The 22,481-nt window shown below is 40.7% G+C and overlaps 1 protein-coding gene across 1 annotated transcript in view; it reads right to left on the reverse strand.

The window, feature by feature from the left end:
• Window positions 1-22,481, reverse strand: part of LOC115103695 (E3 ubiquitin-protein ligase NEURL1-like) — a 69,603-nt gene that overhangs the window by 43,760 nt on the left and 3,362 nt on the right. The window contains exons 2-3 of the mRNA XM_029624569.2: window positions 5,460-5,725; window positions 991-1,312 (exon numbers count right to left, since the gene is read on the reverse strand). Of these exons, the coding sequence (XP_029480429.1) occupies window positions 991-1,312; window positions 5,460-5,725 (588 nt within the window). The remainder of the gene's footprint in view (window positions 1-990; window positions 1,313-5,459; window positions 5,726-22,481) is intronic.

A 22,481-nucleotide genomic window follows, 5' to 3' on the forward strand; every position in this document is an offset into this window, starting at 1 on the left:
TTATGGATATCTTTAAGAAATGGCTTTCTTCTTGCCACTCTTCCATAAAGGCCAGATTTGTGCAATATATGACTGATTGTTGTCCTATGGACAGAGTCTCCCACCTCAGCTGTAGATCTCTGCAGTTCATCCAGAGTGATCATGGGCCTCTTGGCTGCATCTCTGATCAGTCTTCTCCTTGTATGAGCTGAAAGTTTAGAGGGACGGCCAGGTCTTGGTAGATTTGCAGTGGTCTGATACTCCTTCCATTTCAATATTATCGCTTGCACAGTGCTCCTTGGGATGTTTAAAGCTTGGGAAATCTTTTTGTATCCAAATCCGGCTTTAAACTTCTTCACAACAGTATCTCGGACCTGCCTGGTGTGTTCCTTGTTCTTCATGATGCTCTCTGCACTTTTAACGGACCTCTGAGACTATCACAGTGCAGGTGCATTTATACGGAGACTTGATTACACACAGGTGGATTGTATTTATCATCATTAGTCATTTAGGTCAACATTGGATCATTCAGAGATCCTCACTGAACTTCTGGAGAGAGTTTGCTGCACTGAAAGTAAAGGGGCTGAATAATTTTGCACGCCCAATTTTTGAAATATCCAACAATAAGTTCAAGGGGGCCGAATACTTTCGCAAGGCACTGTAGATAGCATTTGTAAAGACCTTGTCATCAGATCTTAGAGTGGTTCACATTAGGTTAGAATAACTATCACTAACCTCATCCACCTTAAGAAAATATATTTCATTCCCAGTCAGGAGACACTATGTTTACAGTAGGTAAACATGTTACAAAACCTAACATGACTTTGGAGTGGACAAAACGCACCATTACATTCTGTATGACCATAAGGTGCTCACCGTAAAGGCATGGGTGATCACCAAATGCCATAACCTCCTAATTCTCTCATTGTCCATCACCGTACCAAGAAGCTAGAAGTGAGGAATGGTATGGAGATGTATGTGTAGGTGTGCATGCATGCTTTCTTAACATACCTAGTAGTTGCACTCCACGGGTCAACCCATAGACATCTATCAGTCCCCACAGAGGTTCTCCTGTTCTCACCCCACTGAAGAACAACATCGGGTTGGACTCATTGATTCTATAGAAGACCCGGCCCTTCTTGTCCACCCAGAAGGCGATGACGTTCCCTTCGTTGGCGAACTCCTCAGGTAGTGCCTTGGCCCAGAAGCCACTCTGGGAGACCAGGTCAGGACAGGCATACTTGGGCAGGCTGTCTGGGTTGATACGGGACGGGTCTTTAGCCGTGAAGCCCAGACGGAGAGCTCCACTCCAGCAACACTGCTTCTTAGTGATCTGTGGAAGGAGGACAGACTATGATAGGTCGATGGTCTTACAGCAGTTTGTCGTAGCATAAGAGTGTAAAGGTCTAGGATTGTACTTCATAAGGAAGTCTAAATGTTGCCTTGAAGTTTGAAGGTTCCCTTTGTGTATTGTCTGTCAATGAGATTTCATTTTGTGACCGAGGCCTATACAACGCTGACAGGTTGCAAAAGAAAGCAAGTAATGGGCCTATTTGGTTTGTTGAGTGAATGGCTTGCCTTGGTTGTGTAACTGTACTAGGGTTTCCGTTAGTAAAATATGGTGGCAGACCTTCGACAGGCAGCATTTTAATTTACCGGACATTGCAGCATTTTCATTTTTCCGGACATTTAAGACATTTAACGGACCCAATATGCATTGGGTGCGTAACCTGATTAGGGTGTCCACCCACAGTGACAGAAATCCCATTTAGATTATGGCAATTCATCTCAACAGACCATGCGACTCTAGGATGCAATGGCGTGCGTCCTTCTTGCAGAAATCCGATGCGCAATTTGAAAATTACTGCCACATTTGATTTTCCTCAGCTAACAACAGGAGTAATGAACAGCAAAATCACTAGTCTATGTCAATCTGCTATCCCCCATAGTTGAAAAGTGTACCTATTCTATTGGACAGCTTGTCGTTCCGTGTGAAAGAAATAGGCTATTACAAACTAAATCTGGGACAGTTGTGGGACGATAGTTCCCAAATTCATACAACTAGAAGACCTAGGCTACATCTCCAATACAATGTAAAAAGCAATGACGCTCGTGCAACTGATCAGAATATTTAGCTTAAAATATTGATACGTTATTATTTCTTCACATTATAAGCACAGCAATGCGCACAAGGCAGTAGGAAACATGCAAATGTTTGTTTCATAATGCAATTAGCAGGAAAACACAGTTGTCAGAAGCGCACAGAGAAAAATATATACAATACAACATGAGAGGAATAGGCTACTGGTTTCAATGGCATATGGAATATGGTACGTTTGGTTGGATTTTGGCTAGGCTACTTCGAAGCCAGGTAAGACATGCCTCATAATATGTACTGTAGTAAAACGTTCAGGTTTCAAACAGTTAAGTATATGTTTTCAAAATTCATACTTCCTTCAGCTCATTGCAAAGTGGTGTGTGACACACTAATGCCTGCCTAGTTGCCTATGCACTTGACTTGCGAATGGGAAGTGCAAAGCAATTACCAGTTGAGAAATAAAAATAGTAGCTCTTTTTAATCGTGGCCATCAAAACTGTTTTTAACAGGCGATTGCATTAAGAATTGTTGCACAATGATTGGGCTTATAAAAGCACGTTTCACTCCAGCACCAACGAACCAGCTGTTTGATGAGCTGTAGGAGAAAATCTCATGCTACAGCGACTGGTATTTCAATCAATGAATAGGCTAAAATTCCCCCGGACATTTGGCCGGAGCCAAAAATGTTTTAGCAGCTTTTCTTTCTTTTCTACCGGTTAACGGAAACCCTGATCTGTACCTAAATAAAACTAATGCAAGACAAAAGCCTACGTTGTCTTGAGGTTTAGGTGTACTTCAGAGCAGGGGTTCCCAAACATTTTTCACCCAGGCCCCATTCCAGCATCGGGGAACATCACGCGTTCCCCCCCAGCGAGCGAGCCAAGTCTATTTCTATGGGCACAAGCACTGTTCTCTTCACACCCCTCTTGTTGGCGGACAGAAAATATTGCAGGTTTAAAACTTATTTCCTGCAGTTCTACACATTTTGTCATAGGGTGAGGAGAGAATTTATCAGTTTTAAAGATAATTTTCTTGCAATTCATATATAATATATATATATATATATATACAGTGGGGCAAAAAGTATTTAGTCAGCCACCAATTGTGCAAGTTCTCCCACTTCAAAAGATGAGGCCTGTAATTTTCATCATAGGTACACTTCAACTATGACAGACAAAATGAGAAAAAAAAATCCAGAAAATCACATTGTAGGATTTTTAATGAATTTATTTGCAAATGATGGTGGAAAATAAGTATTTGGTCAATAACAAAAGTTTAACTCAATACTTTGTTATACACCCTTTGTTGGCAATGACAGAGGTCAAATGTTTTCTGTAAGGCTTCACAAGGTTTTCACACACTGTTGCTGGTATTTTGGCCCATTCCTCCATGCAGATCTCCTCTAGAGCAGTGATGTTTTGGGGCTGTTGCTGGGCAACACGGACTTTCAACTCCCTCCAAAGATTTTCTATGGGGTTGAGATCTGGAGACTGGCTAGGCCACTCCAGGACCTTGAAATGCCCCTCCTTGGTTGCCCGGGCAGTGTGTTTGGGATCATTGTCATGCTGAAAGACCCAGCCACATTTCATCTTCAATGCCCTTGCTGATGGAAGGAGGTTTTCACTCAAAATCTCACGATATATGGCCCCATTCATTCTTTCCTTTACACGGATCAGTCGTCCTGGTCCCTTTGCAGAAAAACAGCCCCAAAGCATGATGTTTCCACCCCCATGCTTCACAGTAGGTATGGTGTTCTTTGGATGCAACTCAGCATTCTTTGTCCTCCAAACACGACGAGTTGAGTTTTTACCAAAAAGTTATATTTTGGTTTCATCTGACCATATGACATTCTCCCAATCTTCTTCTGGATCATCCAAATGCTCTCTAGCAAACTTCAGACGGGCCTGGACATGTACTGGCTTAAGCAGGGGGACACGTCTGGCACTGCAGGATTTGAGTCCCTGGCGGCGTAGTGTGTTACTGATGGTAGGCTTTGTTACTTTGGTCCCAGCTCTCTGCAGGTCATTCACTAGGTCCCCCCGTGTGGTTCTGGGATTTTTGCTCACCATTCTTGTGATCATTTTGACCCCACGGGGTGAGATCTTGCATGGAGACCCAGATCGAGCAAGATTATCAGTGATCTTGTATGTCTTCCATTTCCTAATAATTGCTCCCACAGTTGATTTCTTCAAACCAAGCTGCTTACCTATTGCAGATTCAGTCTTCCCAGCCTGGTGCAGGTCTACAATTTTGTTTCTGGTGTCCTTTGACAGCTCTTTGGTCTTGGCCATAGTGGAGTTTGGAGTGTGACTGTTTGAGGTTGTGGACAGGTGTCTTTTATACTGATAACAAGTTCAAACAGGTGCCATTAATACAGGTAATGAGTGGAGGACAGAGGAGCCTCTTAAAGAAGAAGTTACAGGTCTGTGAGAGCCAGAAATCTTGCTTGTTTGTAGGTGACCAAATACTTATTTTCCACCATAATTTGCAAATAAATGTATTAAAAATCCTACAACGTGATTTTCTGGATTTTTTCCCCTCATTTTGTCTGTCATAGTTGAAGTGTACCGATGAGGAAAATTATAGGCCTCTCTCATCTTTTTAAGTGGGAGAACTTGCACAATTGGTGGCTGTCTAAATACTTTTTTGCCTACTGTATGTATATATATAAATAAATAAATAAAATACGTTTAGGAACCACTGCTTTAGAGCACTTGGCTGAATTAACTGTTGTGCTTGCTGCTATTCACTCATCACTGTTTAACCAACACCCAGTAAAGCCACAACCACTTGCCCTGGAGCCATAAACAGTATTGACCCAGTGCTTTGACTGTGTTGACATGCTGGCTTGTTAGATGGAAAGCTGCTAAGCCTATTTGGGGAGACACAGGAACAGGAGGGGGAAGCAGCAGTAGACTGAAAGAAGGATTTACCTGGACAAGCTCATAAGCTAGATGTGTGTGTGTGTGTGTGTGTGTGTGTGTGTGTGTTCACATCACCATCCTGACTTGGTGTGTTTACATTATATATACCGTGCATACATCAGATACTGTACACATCAAAGCTAGTCTCACCTATTTTACAGATCCGTGTTAGTATCTCTCTCCGTATCTTGCGTCACCATCTTTGGAGCCTATGGTGTCAGCATCCCACCATGTATAGAACATCCTACAAAAGTTCCCTACAACTGGATGTTCTGGTGCCTCTCTGGCAGTTCAACATGTTGATTGGGGACCTCGTTGAGGGATGGGCTTTTTTGTTGTTCTTGAAAATGTTCATAAAAATCAACAAATAAAATGAATCTACCGTTGTTAGAATACTTTGAACACTGTAAATAAACCTCCTTGGGTGTGGTGTTGTGTCCATCTAAATCTCTACATACCTTGATCCGGACCTGCTCGTACAACGCTACGGGTCTGTTGCTGAAGGTGATGGCGTTACAGAAGCTGGCCTGCCTCTTGACGGTCCTCTGGGCCAGGTCCATGGCGATCTGGGAGCCCTTGGTGTTCGGGTGGAAGAGCAAGGGACTTATGGCCAGGCCTCTCCTCTGGCCCCCGCCCACAACGCCACACTGCTGGATGGGCAGGCAGCGCTTGGGCTTGTGGTGGCATCGGTGGGTGGTGGAGGGGAACGGACCGCCCAGAGAGTCTGATGGATAGACAGAGGGGTGCCATCAGAATGATATTCAACCCCTTCTAATAATTTATACAGCATGGGTTTGTGTTCTATGTTGCTATGCGTCTTGTACTGTATGTAACACTCATCACCACACATGACGTTCCCTACCAGGAAATATATAGGATTACATCTAGATAGATAATTTAGTCCATTAGTGCCTCACTAGGATCATCTGCATAAGAAAGCTTCAATATGAGTGTGTGCCTGAGTCCTGACTACTGGTAATGAATAAGATGCAGAGTGAATGAATGTGTTTACCAATGACTCAGGGAGCAGGTGGCGGTTCTAAAAATCGGTCCCCAGTCACCTACTACACTGCAGCAGCCAGCCATGCTCTCAAAGACACACGTCTCGTTTCAATTTCATGGCTCCTTCAACTGTTCTGGCTATAATGTCAGACCTTTATCATGTCATGTGAATGGGACATTAGCCTGTTTTCCCCCCATGAAGTTCCCTCACAGAAAATAAAAGTTGTTTGAATTGAATTGAATATAAATACAATCATTAGAATAGGCGTAGTTCTTGCTCAGCTTTAGCTGAAGTTGGATGATTGTCACATATTAGAATGTGTAAATTGCCCCACGATGCCGATCTAAGGCACAACGTCACGTTTCCCCACGTTTACGGCAAAGGTTATGATTTAGGGAGGCTATAGCTGATCCCAGATCTGTGTCTATGGGGGACCGTCTATGGATTTCTAGGCCTCTTCCTACTAGTCCACCTCTCACTACAATCTGACTTGTCTGATTCACATAAACACCAGTTGCTCAGTAATCCTGTCGGTCCTCCAGCGAAAAACCAATTGCCCATGCTGTTGTTTAACGTTTTACAATGTTTGAGTCGGAAATGACATTTCCCTCCCTGTTCATTGCTTTGTGCCTGACCTTATGACCTTAGGACTGGCAAATACAGTCAGTGGTTGATGTGCACCATCGCTGACCCAACATGATCATCCTGTTGTGAGTATTGATGCCAAGCCTGAGTCAGTGACAACGTGGCATTCTCAGTTAGGATAAAGCATCATTACTGTACAGTGTAGGATATAATACAATACTATTATAGTATCCATGTTTATAGTATAAACCACGTGTAAATGAACTTTGAGTTTAATTGAATATTATTTATTGATATAAGGAGGGGGGGTGTCCAATAACCTCGTATTGTCCCGGGAAAATGCATACAGTTCATCATGTGACTCATATAAACAAGTACAGGGAAGTACAAACGGACAGGAAACTACAAACTACATGATTTAAATCTAGTAACGGAATCCAAATAGATATTCTGGCGCATCATTAGGAACTGCAATACTAGGAAAGCTCCAGTACGGTACAATATATCATATGACTCATATAAACCAACTCAGGGACGCACAAACTACATGATTTGATTACTATCTACAAATATAATGTAAATAGAGAACCTAGTGCATTAGGAACAAACCATAGGATTTCACTTCTATCTAGTGCAGCCACATCTGTTATAACACATCAGTAGGATCTGCAACGGAAAGCTTCAGTATTATCATGACTATTAGGAATTACATTTACATTTACATTTAAGTCATTTAGCAGACGCTCTTATCCAGAGCGACTTACAAATTGGTGCGTTCACCTTAAGACATCCAGTGGAACAGCCACTTTACAATAGTGCATCTAAATCTTTTAAGGGGGGTGAGAAGGATTACTTTATCCTATCCTAGGTATTCCTGAAAGAGGTGGGGTTTCAGGTGTCTCCGGAAGGTGGTGATTGACTCCGCTGTCCTGGCGTCGTGAGGGAGTTTGTTCCACCATTGGGGGGCCAGAGCAGCGAACAGTTTTGACTGGGCTGCGCAGGAACTGTACTTCCTCAGTGGTAGGGAGGCGAGCAGGCCAGAGGTGGATGAACGCAGTGCCCTTGTTTGGGTGTAGGGCCTGATCAGAGCCTGGAGGTACTGAGGTGCCGTTCCCCTCACAGCTCCGTAGGCAAGCACCATGGTCTTGTAGCGGATGCGAGCTTCAACTGGAAGCCAGTGGAGAGAGCGGAGGAGCGGGGTGACATAATACATAATACTATAATGTCTTCATAATACACATAGTACTAGTCATCATAATACTATAATGTCTTCATAATACACACAGTACTAGTCATCATAATAATATAATATCTTCATAATACACATAGTACTAGTCATCATAATACCCATAGTACTAGTCATCATAATACTCTAATGTCTTCATAATACACATAGTACTAGTCATCATAATACCCATAGTACTAGTCATCATAATACTATAATATCTTCATAATACACATAGTACTAGTCATCATAATACCCATAGTACTAGTCATCATAATACTATAATGTCTTCATAATACACATAGTACTAGTCATCATAATACTATAATGTCTTCATAATACACATAGTACTAGTCCTCATAATACTATAATGTCTTCATAATACACATAGTACTAGTCATCATAATACTATAACATCTTCATAAAACACAGGGTATTAGTCCTCATAATACTATTCTCCTTATAATACACAGTTACGATTCCACAAGAAAACGGGTATTGTGTCATACTATTGTCATACAATGTGCCAATCAAAGCATAATGAAGCCATAAACAGAATCGCTGTGGCAACATAGGGCAAGCAGGATTCTAAGAATGCAGGGACAATGGAGCTTGCCAGGGTGTCTATCAGCAACTGAGACCCACAGCAAAGCAATAAGAAACTCCCCGCTCTCCTCTTCATTGAGGTGTGGGCTGGGTGTTAGCCTAGCAGTTAAGAGGTTCAGCAAAGGAACCCAAAATGTTGCTGGTTCAAATCCCCAAGTTGACTAGGTGAAATCAGCCGATGTGCCTTTGAGCAAGGCACTTATCCCTAATTGCTCCTGTAAGTCGCTCTGTACAAGAGCGTCTGCTAAATGACAACAACAAAAAATGAAACAAAATACAAACTCATTTCCACCTGTCACTCATAGCTCCCCAGGCTTGCTTCTCTATAAAACACAGCTTAATACACACATCCTCCAGAGATCCGGGACCAACACACAGACATGCACAGAGCACGCACACACAGGCTTGAACGAATGCACACACACACACACACACACACACACACACACACACACACACACACACACACGAATGCACACACACACACTCTGGGCAGACGTTTAGCCTTATGATCGACCCACAGTCACTTCTTATTTCACCAGAGCAGCAGCAGGAATAGAGGATTTGAATGTCTGCTTACAAATACAGGAAATCGGGGGATTGAAAAAGTTCTATAAAATAAATATTACACAAAATAAATACAGGATCTGCGTTTCGTAATCAGTTTCACATTTCTTTCTGTAAGCATCTGTTGGCAATGGCGTTTACACAATATTGTAGATAAGCCTGAGGCATGGTGACAAACAACATTTTAACGATGTTTGCATAGGTCGTCTGAACAATGTGTATATCATTTCGGTCATCAGCAAATGGCGTTTCGGCTTGAAATGAGGAACTATGAAATGAATCAACGAATCACACTCACATAGATCAAGCTAACAATATACTGTACATCACTAGCATTGTCTCTTATTGCAGTGCCTCTATGCATCATACATTCGTAATGTTTGTGTTATAGACAACAGTTTGTGTTAAGACAGTTTGTGTTATAGACAAGCACTTTGTGTTATAGACAAACAATTTGTGTTTTAGACATAGATAGAAAGCAATGTGTGTTATTTGTGTTATAGACAAGCAATAGACAACAATGTGTGTTATAGACACAATGTGTGTTATTTTGTGTTATATTTGTGTTATGGACAAACAATTTGTGTTTTAAACAATTTGTGTTATGACAAACAATGTGTGTTATAGACAAGCAATGTGTGTTATAGACAAACAATGTGTGTTATAGACAAGCAATGTGTGTTATAGACAAGCAATGTGTTATAGACAAGCAATTGTGTTATGACAACAATGTGTGTTATTGACAAGCAATGTGTGTTATAGACAAGCAATTTGTGTTATGGACAAACAATTTGTGTTATATAGAAACAATTTGTGTTATAGACAAACAATGTGTGTTATAGACAAGCAATTTGTGTTATAGACAAGCAATTTGTGTTATAGAGAAGTAACTTGTGTTATAGACAAACAATTTGTGTTTTAGACAAACAATTTGTGTTATTTTAGACAAACAATTTGTGTTTTAGACAAACAATTTGTGTTTTAGACATGCAATGTGTGTTATAGACAAGCAATGTGTGTTATAGACAAGCAATGTGTGTTATTGACAAGCAATGTGTTATGCAATTTTATATGGACAAACAATTTGTGTTATATAGAAACAATTTGTGTTATAGACAAACAATTTGTGTTATAGACAAGCAATTTGTGTTATAGAGAAGTAACTTGTGTTATAGACAAGCAATTTGTGTTATAGACAAGCAATTTGTGTTATAGAGAAGTAACTTGTGTTATAGACATCTAGATAGATAATTTAGTCCATTAGTGCCTCACTAGGATCATCTGCATAAGAAAGCTTCAATATGAGTGTGTGCCTGAGTCCTGACTACTGGTAATGAATAAGATGCAGAGTGAATGAATGTGTTTACCAATGACTCAGGGAGCAGGTGGCGGTTCTAAAAATGGGTCCCCAGTCACCTACTACACTGCAGCAGCCAGCCATGCTCTCAAAGACACACGTCTCGTTTCAATTTCATGGCTCCTTCAACTGTTCTGGCTATAATGGCCTACACTGTGTACAAAAAGGTAGGAATACCTTCCTACTATTGAGTTGCACTTCCTTTTGCCCCCAGAACAGTCAGGACATGGACTCTATAAGGTGTCAAAAGCGTTCCACAGGGATGCTGGTCCATGTTGACTCCAATGCTTCCCAAAGTTGTGTCAAATTGGCTGGATGTCCATTGACCCTGTAGTGTTATAGTTCTTGACAAAAACCGGTGCGCCTGGTACCTACTACCATACCCCGTTCAAATTCACTTCAATCTTTTGTCTTGCCCGTTCACCCTCTGAATGGCACACAAACACAATTCAAGTCTCAATTGTCTCAAGACATAAAAATCATTTTTAACCGGTCTCCTCCTCTTCATCTACACTGATTGAAGTGGATTTCGCACTACAGTGGGTAGTGTGAACGGCCCAGTACATCACTGGAGCCAAGCTTCCGGTCATCCAGGACCTCTATACCAGGTGGTGTCAGAGGAAGGCCCTAAAAATTGTTAAAGACTCCAGCCACCCTAGTCTTAGACTGTTCTCTCTGCTACCGCACGGCAAGCAGTACTGGAGCGCCAAGTCTAGAGACTTTTAAACAGCTTCAACCCCCAAGACATAAGACTCCTGAACATCTAATCAAATGGCTACCCAGACTATTTGCAGTGCCTCCCCCCCCTCATCCACTCTTTACACCACTGCTACTCTCAGTTGTCATCTATGCATAGTCACTTTAATAACTCCACCTACATGTACATACTACCTTAACTAACCGGTGCCCCCGCACGCTAACTCTGGACCGGTACTCCCCATATATAGTCTCACTATTGTTATTTTACTGCTCCTCTTTAATTACTTGTTACTTTTAACTCTTATTCTTATCCGTATTTTTTTGAAGCTGCATTGTTGGTTAGGGGCTCGTAAGTAAGCATTTCACTGTAAGGTCGGCGCATGTCACTAATAAAATTGTAGTTGATTTGATTGGATTTAACAAGTGAGATCAACAAGGGATCATAGCTTTCACCTGGATTCACCTGGTCAGTCTATGTCATGGAAAGAGCAGGTGTTCCTAATGTTTTGTAGACGCAGTGTACATAATGTCACGTGAATGGGGTATTAGCCTGTTGTGCCCTTTCAATTAGCTAACTGTGTTTTGGTTCTATTCTATATTCAAATCAGGGCATCTTGGTTGTCCTCACCAAATTGTACAAATCACAATAACCCAGCTCTCCTACTTTTTACCATTGATAACCTCAACAAATGCTGCAACAGCAACTGAGGTTCTGGAAATCACCGATAAGGCCTGTATACAGCGTTCTACATAACAGCTAGCCTACGTCCCAAATGGCACCCTATTCCCTACACAGTGCACTACCTTCAACCAGAGCCCTATAGGGTACTGTCACGGTCGTCGTATAGAGGAGACCAAGGCGCAGCGTGGTAAGTGTACATAAGTATTTTAATGAAAGAACAAACACTGAACAAAACAACAAAACGTGAAGCTATATGGCTAGTGCAGACAGGCAACTAAATATATAATAATAACCCACAGAATACCCAAGGAAAATGGCTACCTAAATATGGTCCCCAATCAGAGACAATGATAAACAGCTGACTCTGATTGAGAACCAATCTAGGCAACCATAGACATATAAACCCCTAGACATACAAAAACCCCTAGACATACAAAAACCCTAGACAATACAAAAACTAAACAAACCACCTCGTCACACTCTGACCTAACCAAAATAATAAAGAAAACAGAGATAACTGTGGTCAGGGCGTGACAGGTACGGCCAAAATGAGTGCACTAAAAAGGAAATAGGGTGCCATTCGGGTGGAAGACACTACTTTATCAATAGATACCCACTCCCAGTGTTTAGCCTATACAACCACTTACTCACTCAGGCCCCATAATCAAGCATCATGTCCTTTGTCTTAGCGTTGGGGCAAAGGGAGAGCATTCATTAAATGGGGCATACATGGTCGCAGCAGATTGGACAGTGTGTGTGTGTGTGTGTGTGTGTAGTGTACAGTATGTGTGTGTCAGGCCAGATTGAACTGAATGCATTAGCGACAACTAGCGAAAGGAGAGCCGCAGCTGTTGGTTGAGGGAAACAGGGGTTAACTGTGAATTCACGTTCCTTAGCAACCCTCAATCCCTGCGTCAAAGGCCAGATTTGCGGGAACGGCTCAGGCTTGATACGGACAGATGCTATTTGTTTGCTAGCAGACAACAGATGACTGATAATTGCATTTTAGTGCTATGGTTTATCAGGACAGCATTATAGGCTACAGTAGGATCACTAATATTTCCAAACTCATCTCAGCCTATCTGAATGAAAGTCATTTTTCCATAAAGGATTGCTGTGTTTTATGCTTATTGAAAGGCTGTCTGTCAATGCTTTGGAGCTATGCCTACAGATATAGGATATGAATTTGACCAGTTTCTAACGCAGGTTGGCGTTTCTTGTCATGAGTCTTGTCCTGGAGGCCGAACGGAGCGATTTCCTTTAAATAGCCCAGCGGTTAGCTTTTTGGTCTGAATTTAAAGAGGTGACCCAGTCTCCTTTTCACCTCATTCCACACCTGATTTACTTAACACAAGGCACATCTCAATAGGTGGTCCAGGTAAGTCATGACATAGCACAAGTGGGGGGGTGGGCCTTTCCTACTTTGTTCTCTATTGCTCCTCTATTGTTCCTCAAGCAAGGGGGGAGGCCGATGACATCACAGATTCCCATCAGACCAACTCCTAGAATGCCCTACTAAAAAAAAACACTATTTTGCTCAGATTTTGTTGTTGTTTGTTTACCCTTTACTGTCTGTACTTTACTGTCTGTACTTTACTGTCTGTACTTTACTGTATTCATACTTGGGATATTGCTTTTCAACAGTAACAGTTCTAACCATCGCTGAAGGACATTTTTAAGGATAGGGTTAGGCATTAGGGGCAGTTTGAATGATGAGCGATGTTTGAACTTCTACTGTTGAAAAGCAATATCCCAAGTAGAGTAGCAGTGTGGTTTTATGACTTTATAGCTGTGCCAGCTAGTGAACACTCCGCAGAGCTGCCTCCAGAAGAATATTCATGATGAAAAATGCTAACCTGCGTTTCGCAGAAAATAATCCTGCAGCAACAGGAAATGTGAATTATTATGTGGATTATAATAAATGGATATTTTCATTGTAGGGGTTGATGCATTTTACATTACGGCAGATCAAGTTAGAAATGTAAAAGTGGAAATTACAACCTTTAGAAGCCTTTTTAAACCTGAATACACTAAAAGCCTCCATTTCCTGCTGTACAGGAAAATGATCATTAACAAAAGAGTGGTCAAATTAAGATCCTACGTCTGTACCATCGGAGGGATGTTATTCAGAATGACCAACCTTCCCAGAGAATTCCACTTCTAATTCTCAATAGGTGGGCTCCCGAGTGGTGCAGCGGTCTAAGGCACTGCATCTCAGTGCTAGAGGCGTCACTACAGACCCCGTTTCGATCCCGGGCTGTATCACAACTGGCCGTGATGAGGAGTTCCATCTTAACTGGCTTGCCTAGTTAAATAAATACAAAATTCCCAATGCCTACAATTTGACCTCAAGTAACATTTGCGGAAGGATGGAAGCATATTGGGTGACGTAGCCGATGATTACGAAGCTCCGAGTCCGGTCATGTGTAACAGGTCCTTCCACCTCATACATACATACTGTTGATAGGATGACCTAATTTGTGCTCTCGCTGCCATTGGTTACACTCTTAGGAAAAAAAAGGTGCTATCTAGAACCTAAAAGGGTTCATTGGCTGTCTCCATATGAGAACCCTTTGAAGAACCCTTTTGGTTCCAGGGAGAACCTTATTGGGTTCAATGTAGAACCCTTTCCCCAGAGGGAAAAATGACCTGGAACGAAAAAGGGTTCTCCCATGGGGACAGCCAAAGAACCCTTTTTTTCTGAGAGTGTAGTTTTAGAGTTGAGGGTACAATTTCTACAGTATAATAGTGAGATGAAAAAGCCCAATTATGGTAATTGTTTCGGTGATGTTCTGTGTGCGCACATAGTTCACACATGGAGCCACTCTCCTATTCAAGCTCTGCATTGAAACATTGTTTATAATGATGAATACCTCATTTTGATTCCATTAGCCAAAGATGATTAATTAGCTGTTAGCGAGCTATTTTCGAAGGCGAAAAGCGAGCTAGGAGCCTAAGTTAAGTGTCCAATTTGATTGATTTCTTTCTGTACACAAAAGAGGTAACTCTATGAATCAGGTAGAGAGGAATGCAAGACACAAGGGGTATTTAAATTAAATAAAAAGTTATTTGTCACCTGCTCGATAAACTAATAGTGAAATGCTTACTTACGGGCCCTTCCTAACAATGCAGAGAAAGAAAATAGAGAAATAATAGAACGGAATAACACGTAATAATAAATACACAGTGAGTAATGGTAACTTGGCTATAGAGTCAATGTGCAGGTATACGAGGTAATTGAGGTAGATACTGTGTGTACAAATACCATGCATTTGGAATGTATCCAGACCCCTTGGCTTTTTCCACATTTTGTTACGTTTCAGCCTTATTCTAAAATGTATTAAATCATTTCCCCCCCTCATCAATCTATGACAAAGTAAAAACAGGTTTTTAGACATTGTTCCAAATGTATTAACCATAACAAAATTGAAATATTACATTTACATAAGTATTCAGACCCTTTACTCCAGTCTGTGACCCTTCGCCCCAGTCTGTGGGTATGAATGCTCTGGAGCAGGTTTCACTCAAGGATCTCTCTGTACTTGGCTTGGTTCATCTTTCCCTTGATCCTGAATAGAAATACATCCCCACAGCATGATGCTGCCACCACCAGGCTTCACAGTAGGGATGGTGCCAGGTTTCCTCCAGATGTGACGCTTGGCATTCAAGAGAATCTTGTTTCTCATGGTCTGAGAGTCCTTAAGGGGCATTTTGGCAAAATACAAGCGGGCTGTCGTGCCTTTTACTGAGGAGTGGCTTCAGTCTGGCCACTCTACCATAAAGGCCTGATTGGTGGAGTGCTGCAGAGATGGTTGTCCTTCTGGAAGGTTCTCCCATCTCCACAGAGGAACTTCTTCCATTTAAGAATGATGGAGGCCACTCTGTTCTTGGGGACCTTCAGTGCTGCAGAAATGTTTTGGTACCCTTCCCCAGATCTGTGCCTTGACACAATCCTGCCAGGGAGCTCTACGGACAATTCCTTCGACCTCATGGCTTGGTTTTTGCTTTGACATGCACTGTCAACTATGGGACCTTATATAGACAGGTGTGTGCCTTTCCAAATCATGTCCAATCAATTGAATTTACCACAGGTGGACTCCCATCAAGTTGTACAAATATCTCAAGGATGATCAATGGAAACAGGATGCACCTGAGCTCAATTTCGAGTCTCATAGCAAAGCGTCTGAATAATTATGTAAATAAGGTATTTCTGTTTCTTCTTTTTAATACATTTGCAAACATTTCCACAAATCAGTTTTCATTTTGTCATTATGGGGTATTGTGTGTAGATTGATAAGAAAAACTATTTATTAAATCCATTTTAGAATAAGGCTGTAACTTAAGAAAATGTGGAAAAGTCAAGGGGTCTGAATCCTTTCCAAATGCACTGTAGGTAGGGATAAGGTGCTCCTATCAGATCGTGTAGTTGCTCCAGCAACATGTCCAAAGTTGGTGTCTGTCACACACACCAACACACGCATGCACACACGCACACACACACACACACACACACACACCGTCATGGCTTTAAAATGGCTCTATTTAACCTTCTAGTCCGGAAGCTGCATCCCATAACACAGCAACATCCTCATTAGTGTGTGTGTGTGTGTGTGTGTGTGTGTGTGTGTGTGTGTGTGTGTGTGTGTGCATGTCAGTGTCCATTTAAAATCCTTACATGACTGTTCTCTCCCTCTCTCCCAAAGGTCAAGGATGTCTCTTTATGGATAAACATTGTGCATACTGTGGTTCTCCTTCCGTAGCCTGGAGAAGTGTGTGTGTGTGCGCGGGCGCGCGTGTGAGGACTTATTTCGCTAATGACCTCACAGTAATGACAAGTCTAATCCCTGTCGGAACACACACGGCTTCTGTGTGACTAAGACTTGTCATCCTTCAATGAACATCTTTGTAAAACTGTAAACTAATCTTCCTGCTGTAGTTGTATAACTAGACTGAGTGGGCTGCGTCTCAATTGACAGCCTATTCCCTATTTAGTGCATGTACTGTATATATCTATGTAGGGAATAGGGTGCCACGACACACCCTTGGAGCAGTGTGAGGGAATGTAATTCCCATACTGCACGGGTTACTGACAGTATAATGGCATAGAATTTGAATAGTGTTCCATCAGCTAGGATAAATATTCAAATATTTGTTCAGGAGAACAAACTGACGTTGGAGTAATGACTTCCTGGTTGTATCTTAGCATCGGGCACTTTCAGTTATAACTGTCATTCATACAATAGCACTTGAGTCCTCATTATGGTATTGCCCACATAAAACAGAATTAGTCCTCATAATACTATTGTCTTCATAATACACATGGTACTAGTCATCATAATGGTATTGTCTTCATAATACACATGGTACTAGTCATCATAATGGTATTGTCTTCATAATACACATGGTACTAGTCATCATAATGGTATTGTCTTCATAATACATATGGTACTAGTCATCATAATGGTATTGTCTTCATAATACACATGGTACTAGTCATCATAATGGTATTGTCTTCATAATACACATGGTACTAGTCATCATAATGGTATTGTCTTCATAATACACATGGTACTAGTCATCATAATGGTATTGTCTTCGTAATACACATGGTACTAGTCATCATAATGGTATTGTCTTCTAGGCTTGGGCGGTGTACCAAAGATCGTATACCGGGGTACTTGGAAATAGCCACGGGACGGTTTCTCAATACCGTTGAAACTATTTTGTTTAAGTTTTTCATAGTACATGGCCTCACACATGAATCCAAAATAAAAATATTTGTAGCTACTTTTGAAGTAAATACCTGCAGTCAACTTGTGCAATACGTTAGAAGATAAAACAGATCACGTTCCTCATTTCACCTGTCACATTCGTTTGGTCCTAAAGTCGTTTTCATTGCAAGCACCAGCGTACTGTTAGCTAGCTAGCTTACGTTAGCTGGCTGGCTTGCTAGCTAATGCTACGTGAATGAGCTGTGCAGTAATAGTATTTGTATCTTTGAAAGCCATATGCATTGCTAGTTATAGCCTCATGTTAGCTAGCTAACATTGAACCTAGTTGATTAGCTTTAGCTCACCTGCAGATTTATGCATGGTGCATGATAGTATGGGTTGGCATTATGGGTCTAAAAAAAATACTCTATGCAAGTAACCGTTTACACCTTCTGTTTCCTCTGTATGTGACAAATAAACATGGATTCTACTTGATATAGTATGTGTTTACCAGAGGCGGTAATGTGAAGAAGAACACCAAAGTCAGATTAGGATATAGACCAAGGATTAGATCAAGTGTATTTTTACTATTACTTTTTGCTACTACTCTCACCACTTTTAGTCTTAATCTTTGGTTGTTTACTACACTAGCTGATACACTCTGTTTAGTACATGGCCTCACGAGTGAATCCCTAAAGACATGGGTGGGGCTAAGGCTTAAGAGGGTGTGAACGTTGCTAAATTGGTGTAGATAAAGAAAAGCTCTCCAGTAGGTGTACCAACCCATTTACGGGCCATTTTCTCAAAAGTGGGTTTACAAGTTGATCAACTTTCAAAGAATAATTCATTTCCCCTAGTTCCCCAACTACAGTGTATGATATACAATTTTCTAACTCTGAGCCTCTACTTTTATCAATGTAAAAACACCATTTCAAATTTTGCTACATAGGAACGAATCAAGGTGGTGGGTCACATATGAACATTTGGTTACCGCCCAACCCTATTGTCTTCATAAACACATAGTACTAGTCAACATAATACTATAATGTCTTCATAATACACATGGTATTTGTCATCATAATACTATAATGTCTTCATAATACACATGGTATTAGTCATCATAATACTATAATGTCTTCATAATACACATAGTACTAGTCATCATAATACTATAATGTCTTCATAATACACATAGTACTAGTCATCATAATACTATAATGTCTTCATAATACACATAGTACTAGTCCTCATAATACTATAATGTCTTCATAATACACATAGTACTAGTCATCATAATACTATAATGTCTTCATAAAACACATGGTATTAGTCATCATAATACTATAATGTCGTCATAATACACATTGTACTAGTCAACATTACATTTACATTTAAGTCATTTAGCAGACGCTCTTATAATACAAATTGGTCGTTCACCTTAAGACATCCAGTGGAACAGCCACTTTACAATAGTGCATCTAAATCTTTTAAGGGGGGGTGAGAAGGATTACTTTATCCTATCCTAGGTATTCCTGAAAGAGGTGGGGTTTCAGGTGTCTCAGGTGGTGATTGACTCCGCTGTCCTGGCGTCGTGAGGGAGTTTGTTCCACCATTGGGGGCCAGAGCAGCGAACAGTTTTGACTGGGCTGCGCAGGAACTGTACTTCCTCAGTGGTAGGGAGGCGAGCAGGCCAGAGGTGGATGAACGCAGTGCCCTTGTTTGGGTGTAGGGCCTGATCAGAGCCTGGAGGTACTGAGGTCGTTCCCCTCACAGCTCCGTAGGCAAGCACCATGGTCTTGTAGCGGATGCGAGCTTCAACTGGAAGCCAGTGGAGAGAGCGGAGGAGCGGGGTGACATAATACATAATACTATATGTCTTCATAATACACATAGTACTAGTCATCATAATACTATAATGTCTTCATAATACACACAGTACTAGTCATCATAATACTATAATGTCTTCATAATACACATAGTACCAGTCATCATTAATAATATAATATCTTCATAATACACATAGTACTAGTCATCATAATACCCATAGTACTAGTCATCATAATACTCTAATGTCTTCATAATACACATAGTACTAGTCATCATAATACCCATAGTACTAGTCATCATAATACTATAATATCTTCATAATACACATAGTACTAGTCATCATAATACCCATAGTACTAGTCATCATAATACTATAATGTATTCATAATACACATAGTACTAGTCATCATAATACTATAATGTCTTCATAATACACATAGTACTAGTCATCATAATACTATAATGTCTTCATAATACACATAGTACTAGTCATCATAATACTATAACATCTTCATAAAACACAGGGTATTAGTCCTCATAATACTATTCTCCTTATAATACACAGTTACGATTCCACAAGAAAACGGGTATTGTGTCATACTATTGTCATACAATGTGCCAATCAAAGCATAATGAAGCCATAAACAGAATCGCTGTGGCAACATAGGGCAAGCAGGATTCTAAGAATGCAGGGACAATGGAGCTTGCCAGGGTGTCTATCAGCAACTGAGACCCACAGCAAAGCAATAAGAAACTCCCCGCTCTCCTCTTCATTGAGGTGTGGGCTGGGTGTTAGCCTAGCAGTTAAGAGGTTCAGCAAAGGAACCCAAAATGTTGCTGGTTCGAATCCCCAAGTTGACTAGGTGAAATCAGCCGATGTGCCTTTGAGCAAGGCACTTATCCCTAATTGCTCCTGTAAGTCGCTCTGTACAAGAGCGTCTGCTAAATGACAACAACAAAAAATGAAACAAAATACAAACTCATTTCCACCTGTCACTCATAGCTCCCCAGGCTTGCTTCTCTATAAAACACAGCTTAATACACACATCCTCCAGAGATCCGGGACCAACACACAGACATGCACAGAGCACGCACACACAGGCTTGAACGAATGCACACACACACACACACACACACACACACACACACACACACACACACACACACACACACTCTGGGCAGACGTTTAGCCTTATGATCGACCCACAGTCACTTCTTATTTCACCAGAGCAGCAGCAGGAATAGAGGATTTGAATGTCTGCTTACAAATACAGGAAATCGGGGGATTGAAAAAGTTCTATAAAATAAATATTACACAAAATAAATACAGGATCTGCGTTTCGTAATCAGTTTCACATTTCTTTCTGTAAGCATCTGTTGGCAATGGCGTTTACACAATATTGTAGATAAGCCTGAGGCATGGTGACAAACAACATTTTAACGATGTTTGCATAGGTCGTCTGAACAATGTGTATATCATTTCGGTCATCAGCAAATGGCGTTTCGGCTTGAAATGAGGAACTATGAAATGAATCAACGAATCACACTCACATAGATCAAGCTAACAATATACTGTACAGCACTAGCATTGTCTCTTATTGCAGTGCCTCTATGCATCATACATTCGTAATGTTTGTGTTATAGACAAGCAGTTTGTGTTATAGACATGCAATTTGTGTTATAGATAAACAATTTGTGTTATAGACAAGCACTTTGTGTTATAGACAAACAATTTGTGTTTTAGACATGCAATGTGTGTTATAGACAAGCAATGTGTGTTATAGACAAGCAATGTGTGTTATAGACAAGCAATGTGTGTTATAGACAAGCAATGTGTGTTATTGACAAGCAATGTGTGTTATAGACAAGCAATGTGTGTTATGGACAAACAATTTGTGTTATATAGAAACAATTTGTGTTATAGACAAACAATGTGTGTTATAGACAAGCAATGTGTGTTATAGACAAACAATTTGTGTTATGGACAAACAATTTGTGTTATATAGAAACAATTTGTGTTATAGACAAACAATGTGTGTTATAGACAAGCAATGTGTGTTATAGACAAGCAATTTGTGTTATAGAGAAGTAACTTGTGTTATAGACAAGCAATTTGTGTTATAGACAAGCAATTTGTGTTATAGAGAAGTAACTTGTGTTATAGACAAACAATTTGTGTTTTAGACAAACAATTTGTGTTTTAGACATGCAATGTGTGTTATAGACAAGCAATGTGTGTTATAGACAAGCAATGTGTGTTATTGACAAGCAATGTGTGTTATTGACAAGCAATGTGTGTTATAGACAAGCAATTTGTGTTATGGACAAACAATTTGTGTTATATAGAAACAATTTGTGTTATAGACAAACAATGTGTATTATAGACAAGCAATGTGTGTTATAGACAAGCAATTTGTGTTATAGAGAAGTAACTTGTGTTATAGACAAGCAATTTGTGTTATAGACAAGCAATTTGTGTTATAGAGAAGTAACTTGTGTTATAGACAAGCAATTTGTGTTATAGACAAGCAATTTGTGTTATAGAGAAGTAACTTGTGTTATAGACAAGCAATTCCATTTTCTGGAGGTTGGAGTTGCTAGTGTTCATGTGTGAATGACATATTGGTAATATAAGTTAGACTGAGGTATACTAGGCTGAGGTTACTAAGTGTAAATGTGTGAATGACAGCTGCTATGACAGAGATACAGATCAAGTGGGTAAAACCCAACCCTGCTGGGTTTACAGGTAGGAAGAGATTACTGCCAATGATACTGTAGCTATGGCTGCCTTCTGCTCTACTGCTCTTCTAACTGGGCGCCAGCACTTATGTTTGTGGTAACCTGGGCTACCTCATCTGCTGCTAGGCAACGACATGACAACACCATTGTTTTGCACTTGATAGACGCATGGCTCGAGAGTCGGGACTGAGCAGATGTTCAAGATTTTCAAGATTAAAAGAGGAAAACTATTCCTGTGCGCAATTCCATAGATAACACACAAAAAAATATATACAAAATATACTACTAACGCAAGCTAAATTTAGCGACATTGCTAGCTCCGTTCTCAAATAGCCTTTCCCTCTGCTTTAACCGAGACTGTGTCAGCTGAATAATTTAGACATCCCCGTCATGGCGTCATGACGACCTGAGAGTGCAAGGTGAGCTGTCCAACTTAATAAAGACCTCACGTCGTGTCTCTCGTCTCGCTAAGTCGTACA

The sequence above is a fragment of the Oncorhynchus nerka genome, linkage group LG21 (genome assembly GCF_034236695.1).
Source record: "Oncorhynchus nerka isolate Pitt River linkage group LG21, Oner_Uvic_2.0, whole genome shotgun sequence".
NCBI classification, from domain to species: Eukaryota; Metazoa; Chordata; class Actinopteri; order Salmoniformes; family Salmonidae; genus Oncorhynchus; species Oncorhynchus nerka.